Source organism: Symphalangus syndactylus, chromosome 13, assembly GCF_028878055.3.
Source record: "Symphalangus syndactylus isolate Jambi chromosome 13, NHGRI_mSymSyn1-v2.1_pri, whole genome shotgun sequence".
Classification (NCBI taxonomy): Eukaryota; Metazoa; Chordata; class Mammalia; order Primates; family Hylobatidae; genus Symphalangus; species Symphalangus syndactylus.
Window position 1 is genome coordinate 75,056,382 of NC_072435.2, and position 10,536 is coordinate 75,066,917.

Here is a 10,536-nt window from a genome sequence, read left to right on the forward strand (position 1 = left end):
AGAGTTCAAGACCAGCAACATAGTGAGACCCCATCTCTACAAACAAATTAAAAAATTAGCCCCATGTGGTGGTGCAAGCCTGCAGTCCTAGCTACTCAGGAGGCTCACGTGGGAGGATCTCTTGAACTCAGGAGGTTGAGTCTGCAGTGAGCCATGATCGTGCCACTGCACTGAGCCTGGGTGACAGAGACCCTGTCTCAGAAAAAAGGAGAAGAGGGGAGGGGAGGGGAGGGGAGGGGAAGGGAGGAAAGGAAAGGGCTATTTATCTAAGACTATTTATGGGCTAATCAAAAAGCCACATGATAAGGCAGATAAGCAGTAAGGTCCTTTCCCAATGAGGTAATGGTTAAGTATTTTAATATCAAACAGCACAAAACACATGCATCCAACTGGACATGGTGGCTCATGCCTGTACTCTCAGCTGCTTGGTAGGCTGAGGCAAAAGGATTGCTTGAGCCCAGGAGTTTGAGGCTGAGTGATCACACCATAGTACTGCAGCCTGGGGAACAAGCGAGATCCCTGTCTCTAAAAAACATATAACAAAAAATACACATCCACCCCTATTTTTGAAGTTATAGAATAACATCATAAAAATACTTATGATGAGTGGTTAAGTACACACACAAATTGATAGTGTGGTTCCATTTCTCAAGCAGATTCACAGAAATAAGAATAGAAACACAAATATTAATATGTATAAGATAACAGGTTTTTCTACCTTTCCTTGGATTTCCATGAGGGAACTACAGTGAACACATTGCCTTTTTAATACATTACTTCTACTAGCAGAAAAAAATTAGGATTATATAAATTTGATTTGCATCAACTTTTGCTTACATTATAGGATATGGAGAAGTCTTTCAAGAATTTGAAACCTAAAAGTAACTTCTTTGATTATTTCAGCTAATATAATCGTACTTTTTATTCCTATTCCTCAAGCACCATCTTCTGAATGTTAACTCTGTTCTGAGATTTACATTCTTTTTAAATACTACTAAAAATATTCTGGAAAAAACTCCAAAATAATAGAAAATCAATTGATACTTTATGTAACCTGCAATTTCTAAAATATTAAGTAGTTTGCTTACATGACCATAGATAAGCTTAGTCTGAAAGATGTCTTTTTAAGTTAATTTCATCTGTTTCAGTTCTATATTTCAAACTGTATATTATTATGTTTATTTATCCTATTCTCTTAGTACCCCTAGAGTTTTGTCTTATGTGGGTTTTTCTGAGCCAGGGTCTCACTTTGTCACCCAGGCTGTAGTGTAGTCCAGCAGTCACGGCTCACTGCAGCCTCGACCTCCTGGGCTCAAATGATTCTCCCACCTTAGCTTCTCAAAGTGCTAGGATTAGAGGTGTGAGCCATGGCGCCTGGCCCCATAGAATTTATTATGAAAAGCCTGAAAACAAAGTTTCAGCTGCCATAGAATTGTAATCCACAATATAAATTCTCTCCTATCTGTTCACTTCAGCAAAACCTAACAAAATATTAATTTTCAGAATGCAACTACCCTATTTCTTCAACTACTTAAAATAAATGAGATTATCCTTGAAAAATACACTGTGACCCACAAAATTTTGCTGGACAAAATCTCCAAAAACTATCACAGAATAAACATTTTACTAGTCAACTGACATGCTAAGATTTGAACTTGCTGGAGCTCTTTCTACCTTTGAAGTGTGTGATTTTGCTGCTTTTAGAATTTAAATATTCCTACAATTTCGTTCAGCCATGGTGCCCAGTGTATTTTTACATAGCCTAAGGAGAATGTAACAGGTGGCTGAGGCTCAATTCTATACATGTAGGTATATGGCTATAACACAATTGCCTAAGATCTAAACAGAAAGTTGACTCAGCAGTTAACCAAATATGTTTAAAATCAATTGCCAGTCAAGGATGCCTATAGGTCTAACATGTAAGATTTGTAATCAATGGGAAAAATTTTTGCACTTGATAGTAGTTTGATAAGATGGCAAACACAATGCTTCAAAAGTCTGAGTTGCTAATTATCAAATACATTTATAAACACAATTATATGCTTTCACTTAAAGATATGTAAAAATTAAAAATGAGTGAAAGTAAAGTTCTAATTACGCATTAACTATCTGAGGTGTTTCTGTAGTCTAGACTTGTCTAAATTCTAGAAAAGAGGCAAAGCAGACAGAGCATTTTGCACTAAGTATGTGACATTACATAAATGTTTAAAGTACTTTGAATTTCCAAGTAGCTCAACCTGTCTGTTAAAATATGCACAGTTTTTAATTGGAAGAAAAAAATGAAAATGTTTAACAACCTCATAGGAAATTAACCTATACAGTAACTACAATTTGTGATTTGGGCATTTTTATAACATTTTCACAAATATCATTTTATTTAATTCATGTAACAATCCTGTTAGATAATCAGTATTCATTTCAATTGATGGATCAGTAAACTAGTACAGGGTATTTAAGTTAGTTCTTCCCAAACTTTAGTGTGTACCAAAATCACTCAAGTTAAAATGCAGACTCTCAGATAACATCCCTAACGCAGACTGGGGTGGATCCCAGAAATCTGCATTTTAAATAAACAGCACAAGTGATACCGGTAGAGATGGTCCCCCCAGAAACATCTTTTAGGACACTGATTCTAGTACTGTAACTAAAGCGGTAAGCAGTGGAAACTCCTTTTTTTTTTTAACTCTGAATCAATGTTCCCAAATGTTTAGATGACAGAGCTTTGCAGATCTCCATGAAAGATATGTAAAAATTTAATTAAGGTGAAAGTATTACACTCAGTTAAATTGTTAGGTTTTTGCAAAAGTAATCCAATTATTAGGCTGGTGCCATTACTTTCAATGGCAAAAACTGTGATTACTTTTGCACCAACCTAATAAATACCTATTATACTAAACTCCACTGCAAACAAATGGCAGTAGGTGCCCAAGTTTTAAGAAACTTAAAATTGAGGAGATCCTACCATAATTTCATTTTCTCTGTAAAGTGGGAAAGGCTGATATTAAATTATTTTAAGTTAATGGCGTCTCATAATTTGAATACCATATCACTTTACTGAAAGGAAAGCTAAAACTCAGGGACCAGAGGTTCTAAGAACATAATGAAAAATAAAGATGAAAATATAAAAGCACTTAAGAGCACACTGTGTGAATACTAAAAAACCACTGAACTGTACACTTTAAAAGGGTAAATTTTATTGTATGTGAAGTATATCTCAATTTTTAAAAAAGGAAAAAAGCACTGAGAAAATGTCAAACCCTAATATTTGCCAATAATTTTATACTTATAAAACATTATATCAACCTTGCTATTAAATGGCATAATTATTTTCTGGCACACATTATAGGTGCTAAAAAAAAATGCAGAAATAATAAATAGCATACATAGGCTGGGTTTGGTGGCTCCCGCCTGTAATCCAAGCACTTTGGGAGGCTGAGGCAGGTAGATCACTTGAGGCCAGAAGTTTGAGACCAGCCTGGCCAACATGGCGAAACCCCATCTCTACTAAAAATACAAAAATTAGCTGGGCATGGTGGTGCACACCTGCAGTCCCAGCTACTTGGGAGACTGAGGCAGGAGAATTGCTTGAACCCGGGAGGTGGAGGTTGCAGTGAGCTGAGATCACACCACATGCCACTGTACTCCAGCCTGGGCAACAGAGCAAGACTCCATCTCAAAAAAAAAAAAAAAAAGAAAGAAAGAAAGAAAGAAAGAAAATAGTATAAACAGGCCACTAGCTTGATAATGATTTTAAATAAGAATTTTAATGCCAGTGTTTATATATTCATTTGTTCTCAAAATTTTCCATTAAAGTCTCACTTCATCCATCTTCTATAAATAGGGCTATTTTTAAATTCTATAGTCATATACTAACAATTTAACACTAAAATATTCTTTGTATATCTTAAACTAGGTATACAGTATGTAATACACTGAAGTGTAGTAAGATGGTTTATCATGGACAAGACTGTGAGGGCAGACTATCTCTAATCTACTTCTCACTACATATATGACCTGAAGCAAGTAACATACCTTCTCTTCCCCATTTTCCCATAGGGCTGTGGTGAGAATTAAATGCACTAATGTATGTCAAGTGCTTAGAACAGTGCCTGGTACTTAATAAGCACACCATAAATGTCATCTACTTTAATTACATAATTATTATTTTTATGAGAAATGGCATCCCAGCTCAGACAACTCAGTACAAATCCTGATAATATTAAAATTTCAATTTACTTTACCAGTGAGCTCAAACATTTAGGAAAGCTGGGCTAGTATCAGCCCAGGTTTTACACTAAATAGTCTCAGTGTTTACACTACATCTACCCCATTCACAAATCAAATTTTCTCCAACTCTGAGTCATTATTAGTTTCTCTCCTGACTCATCACACAGAAAGGTAGACAGTCTGGAGCATAATGGGAATAACAAAAGGCATTTCTTAATCCACCTGGATTTATAAAGTTTACTAAGTGGAACTTGTCCTATATAATGTTCAATAAATATACTAAATAATTATGACCTAACCTGTGTTCACTTAAAAGTGCTTTCTATATGTTAAATGCTCCTTTATCTTCCCTTTCACCAACACGAGTTCAAACTATGGAGTAGGTGTTATGACCCCATCTTGATAGAAAAACAATATATCACTTAAGTAAAATCAAAGATTCACATTTTCTGACCACTAGCCAAAAATAAATTTACATTTTGCCAAGAGCCTGGTGTTCAAAATTTTGCCACTCTATAGGTTAGAGGGTCAGATGCAATCTCTGAGTCCACAAATTTGACCTGAAATTCTATTCAATTCCATACCTTTACTGTTTTCCTCATTCAGATGTTTAAATTACTTAAGAAAACCTTTAATAAAAAGTTATGTAAAAATCTAGGGAAATATGCTGAATAATGAAAAGTAGGTTAATTTTTAAAAACTCCCCTTTCCCTAGATATATACATACACACAAAATACACAAAAATGTTTAAAATATTGCTCTATCAGTTACTTTCTATGCAATCTTGAATCATTTAAGCTCTAAGTCTTCATTTTCTCCTCTGGAAATAGGGATAAACAGTGTAACTACCACATGAGATTGCTGTGAACTTCAGTACATAAAGCACTTTAGCCAACCACTAAAGCTAAACCACTTTAGCCAACCACTATTTTAAAACAGAAGTTTTAAATACTGTATATGTTAACTTTTATACTTAAATCAAAACTTCAGTGCCACCTCTACCTATTCAAAGATTACAGTTTCTATGGCAACCATCTCCATTAACCCGTTCACACAACCCTACTCTATGGCAGCAACTTCACAAACACCCTGAAAACAAGTATCTAACTGTCTAGGAAGCTTTCTTCAACTATCACTCCTCCTCCCTGGGTTAGGTACCCTGCTCAGGCACTAAGCTATACTTACTACTCTACTTTTCACATTTCCTTATATTACCTGAGAGAACCTCGTGGGCAAGGCTTATGTCCTATTCATTTCTATACCCAGACTGCAGCCCAACAGTTGTTATCACTGACTTACATCTGAATCAAATGGGGAACTTATAAAAATATTAATGCCTGGGATCCATCCCAGACCCATTCAATATTAGAGGGTGGGGTGAAGGAACAAAGAGGGCATGGAATTGAATTAGCATGAGCAAACATTTTTTTAAAGATCCTAACATGCTATCAATGTGCTGCTCAAGTTAAGAACCACTGCATGATGATAATTAATATACTATACAATTATGTATACATATACATATGTGAGAATATATGTAAAAATATACAGGTACTGAAAAGTTTAAGACTCAGGTCAAGATTCTCATCCTCAATAGCTTCTCCCAGCCCAATCATCTCCCTCTTCTAAACACACACTATTTCCAATAAATAGTTACATGCTTCATTAAGATGGCTTTTAAACTGTTAACTCAGTACTTAAATTTTTTCATGTAATTATGCCTTATCCTTCTTCCTAGATTATAGCCTTGCTCCTTGAGAATATACACTGCTGTGTTCTTGTTTTCTCCACTGCTTAAGGATAGTGTCTTTAACAGTTATGTAATAAACATTTGACTGATCTGATAAACACACACAAAAATTACTGGCAAGAAGTATGCCACGTCCAAATTATCCAATTCAGGTGAATCACTACCAAAAAATAGAAAATGTAAAAATTTAGAAAAAAGTATTTTTTTCTTAAATCTCTTAGTAAATTTTATCTCATTAAAGAAGCTCTGGATAGTTCAACCTTAGCCATCACATGCAGTAACCACCCAGTTTCCTATCTCCCAAATAGCTAGTTTCAGTTTTTGACCTGGTTCCTTGCCTGTAAGTATGTTCTAGTCAATTCTGGTATCTTTAGCTGTTGTCAGGTACCTTTATAACAGTATTATATATACACTCTATAACTAGTAAAGTGAGGTAATGAAAGTCACAATAAATGTATCACACAGATGTTTCATAAGTACTTCCTTGAAGGAACTTAATGTTTATCCACCATTAAAACAAGATCTCTACATACGAACTACATGTTAATCTACTAATACAAACTTAGTTGGGAATCATGTCTGAAAATAAGAGTTTTACTCAACATTAGATAAAATAAAGACTACTTTTGAATATAGAGAGATTGGTCATTTTCATTTTTACATATTTTCATACCCAAAAAATTTGCAAAATATGTATGACTTTTTAAAACAGGGGTGCTAAATTAAATATTACACAAGAAACTCCACAGCAACTGGTATTCTCAATGTTGAAACTACTGGGAGAAATGGCACACAATTCTAAAAAAAGCAACAATATAAAGACAAGAAAATGGCTCAGCTTTAAAGTTTTGCATTATATATTTTACCACTATTAAGATAATCTGAAATACATAAGTTGTTTTGAAAAATATGAAAATATGAGGAGGAGGCGCTCAAGAAGTATGTCTGTTAATTAGATACTGTAGTAAAACATTACTGTTATGTTGGGTCCTGCAGCTTGAAACGGACAGAGCCATAGTTACCACTAAAAGAAAGCAGTCCTCAATTCCCTATTCAATAAAAAGGTTCAAATTCCACAGACAAAAAAAAAAGGTACCCTTGGTTTGTTTGTTTTTAAGGAAGATTAAATTTAGGAGTTGCCAACACCCAAACGAAAAACATTCCTAGGTATTAGACTCCATTGTAGTGGGAAGTCATCTACATTCTCAGCACTATGTTCTCTTACTCAAAGCAGGGATATTAACAAAAGATGTTTCTTAGGATCTCACAAGATACACTCTACTTACTTCCCCCAGTAAACATTACCCTTGTCTAAAAAAAAAAAAATAAGAAAGTACTTGAAAAATAATTTTAGCACATGCAGCCAGAAAAAAAGTGAAGTTTAACATCTGCCAAGATATTTCCCAAAATAAGACCCCTGTCAGATGAACAATGAGGAAAAGATTGAAAATGACAAATTCTTTTATTTGGATTATCAGCTACTTTTAAAAATCAAGTTGAGGAATGTAGCTTTTCCAAAGCCTTGTCTTCAATTTCCCCTTAATCTTCATATTTTTAACTAAAAAAAAAAAAAAACCTGGAAATTTGATTACCACTCTTATGAATTCCTTCTAAAGCAATTTAATGAATAACAGATCTTTTGTGCAAGTAGCAAACCGCAGAGGACAGTTCTGCTGGCTGATAAAAATCTCTGAAACGCTCATATAAATACATCCTACAAAGACGCAATATGATTTAACAGGTATGGAAATCATAATACTAAAAATTTAAGTATATTTAATATACACCCTAACTTATTGCAAATGCTTTTACTTAAACCACAATTAAAGTTAGTAAATTCGTAATAGTTACTTACTGGGTGGCAAAGTTGAGTAAAATTAGAAAGCCAGGAGAAGAAAAAGTGAAAGCTAAAGGGTCAATGAGAAAAAGATGCAACTATTTTAGGTGAAACAAGGCAGTTGAACCACTTCCTCAAATCCATGAGCTACTATCAAAGTAACCAAAACTTGTTTGAGATTGTTTTGTCTTGTTTCTGGTAGAGGGAGGTGTGATTATACTTCGTGAAAATGTTTTACCATTTACTCTAATGGAAGATGCTGCTACCTGTAGCAACGTTTTGAAAATGCTCAAAACTGCAAACAACCCAAAACAAAAAACCCTACCACATATGTGTTTCAGACACAGTACTCAAAAAGAGATTGTCTCAGCGAACAGAATCGTGGGTTACTAAATCATCCCTATTGTCCTAAATATTACTCAGAAAAAAACTGTGTGTATGTTTAGGAGCACAACTTTTAAACAGTTGATTTATATATAAAATAGTGCATGTATTCATTTGGATATACTCATTTTGAGCTCACTGGAAGATAAAGCTGTGTTGGATATTGCTAAGGCCACATTTTCTTTACAGATGCTATTAAACATTGGTAAGAAAGGAGAAATAAACTGGTAACTTCACATGGGCATGTGAGACCCTAGAGAATGTCGTCACCACCATTAATCAATTTTTCTAACTGATCAAGCATAAACAGCCAAGTCCAGGTGGGCAAGTCCTGGAGCCACAAGTTATCTTTCTACCATGGTAAAAAAGGATCCTGGATCTGAGACCTGGCCAGGAAGCCTGAAAAGCACGTGTCCTACTGAGTTTGGGGAACTTCCCAGGAAGCATTTGTTCAGAGTAAAACTCCATCACCCCCTGCCTGCCTAACTCGGTGAAGGGACAAGTACGAGCCAGGGGAGGAAAACTCTGGGCCCCGGGTAGCTCCCAAGAGGAAGACACCGGGAGGCAGCTGCCCGCCCCGGCCCGGCCCGGCCCGGCTGCTGCCCCCGCCCGGCTCACCTCTGCGGCAGGGATGTTAACCACGCCGGTGGAGCGCCGCTTCTCCCGCAGCTTCCTCTTCTCGATCTGCCCCTTGCCCTTCCTGGCACTGGGGCCCGAGCTCTTGCCCTTCTCCGGGACGCCGTCCGGCTCCTCCTCGTCACGCCTGGGCGGCGGTGCAGCCGACGCAGAGGCGGCTGGGGGCTCGTCCTCCGACCGCCGCGGGCCGGGGGCCGCCCGGGTCAGCATGGCGGAGCCGACCGCGCAGTTCACGCCCCCGGGACCGGGGACGGCAGGTGCGGCCGGCGCGCCGCCCGGGAGGTTGTTGTTGAGCTCGTTGGCAGCGGCGGCCGCCGAAGTGCCCAGAACGCCCGCGGGGGGCTTCCCAGCGGCGTCGCTGCTGCCCCCTCCTGGGGGGGCCGGGCCCGGGGGATTCTGCTTGGCGCGCATCTTCTCGCGTTTCGCCTTCCACTCCTCCAGGAAGTCTGTGGTGCTGCCGCCGAGGCCGCTGCTGGTCCGGTAGCCACCGGTCGCCATATTCCCAAAGGGGCCGGTCGGGCTCTCACCTCAGGCCGGGCTCCCGCCGCTGCTTCCTCTTCCTTCCTGCGGCCCCGAGGATGCCAGGAGACGACCTCCAGGAGAGGGACGGCGGCCGCTCCCCCACCAGCCGGCGGGGCTGAGGTGAAAGACAAAAGGGGGCGGGTAAGGGAAGAGTAAGATCCCCGCCCGACCCGAGGGTCTGCCCCCAGGCTGCGCCCCTCGGAGTCCTCGAGCGCGCCCACTAACTAGTCCCTACCGGCCAGTAGCCGCCGGGTCCCCACCCTGCAAAGTTTCTCCCACGCATCTACAGTACGGACCCCGACGATCGCCGCCCCTAGAAGGGAGGAGAGAGGACTGACCCCACCCCCAAGTCGGCCTGCCCGCCCCATCCCCACAAGGGTCCGCGCCGGCGGCGGTCGAGGTACCAGGGCCAGACCCGCCACCTGTCGGCTCGTCGTATCGCCTGCTCCGCGCTCTGGCTACCGCCGGTCTTAAGTCCCCGCCAGTTACAACCCCACTCCCAAGGCGAGGCGCGGAGCTCCTAGCCGGTTTGCAGAGGAGGCGGGGACCCAGCTGTCCCGCCGAGCGTGGAAAGGACCGGGTGTGAGCGAGCGGCAGAACAGCCCCTTACCTCGGAGGAGCTTGTAAGGGATGAGGCGTGGGGCTAGGATCAGGCGCCCAGGTGTGCCGAAGCTGGCGCGCGTTCTTCCGCCGCGCGGAAAGTGCCGCAGCAAACTCGCGGTGCGGAGCTCCAGGCAATCCCAGGACAGGAGGGAGGGAGAATAGGGAGGGAGGGAGGGAGGGAGCGAGGGGCGGGAAGGGAGCCGAGCGGTGCCGAAGCACGAGCGGAAAAGGCCGAGGCTGCGCGCGAGGGGCGCGGCGCGCGGTGGGAAGGGTCGTGGCCCCTGACGCCCCGCCCCCGGCGCTCAGGTGCGCGGCGTCGCGTCCGGCCCGTCGCTGCAGCCGGCCCCGCGCCCGCCGTCCTCTGCTCCGCACCCGCTGCCGACTACACCGCGCCCGCCACGCTCCGCCCGCGGCCGGCGGGTTGGACCGCACATTCCTGGGCTAGCAGCCTCGCGGCGTCCGGCCTCCCGGCGCCTCCGACTCCGGGGCGGGAACGGCACTCCACGCCCTTCTTCTTGCTTGTCTTCTCCGCCTCTCTTCTCCGCCTCTCTCTTCTCCCACCACTCTTCCTTTTAA

At 41.3% G+C, this 10,536-nt stretch overlaps 1 protein-coding gene across 5 annotated transcripts in view; it reads right to left on the reverse strand.

The window, feature by feature from the left end:
- PAWR (pro-apoptotic WT1 regulator) overlaps positions 1–10,205 on the reverse strand; it is a 120,816-nt gene extending 110,611 nt beyond the window's left edge. Inside the window, exons 1-2 of one of the 5 annotated variants that reach the window (XM_063615106.1) lie at positions 9,968–10,205; positions 8,818–9,472 (exon numbers count right to left, since the gene is read on the reverse strand). In XM_063615106.1, coding sequence (XP_063471176.1) covers positions 8,818–9,333 — 516 coding nt within the window. In that variant the 5' untranslated portion in view covers positions 9,334–9,472; positions 9,968–10,205. Of the gene's footprint in view, positions 1–8,817; positions 9,473–9,592; positions 9,680–9,761; positions 9,942–9,967 lie in introns of those variants that run through there. The other 4 variants (XM_055237539.2, XM_063615108.1, XM_063615107.1 and 1 more) reach the window with 4 other exon arrangements.
- Positions 10,206–10,536: the final 331 nt, after the last annotated feature.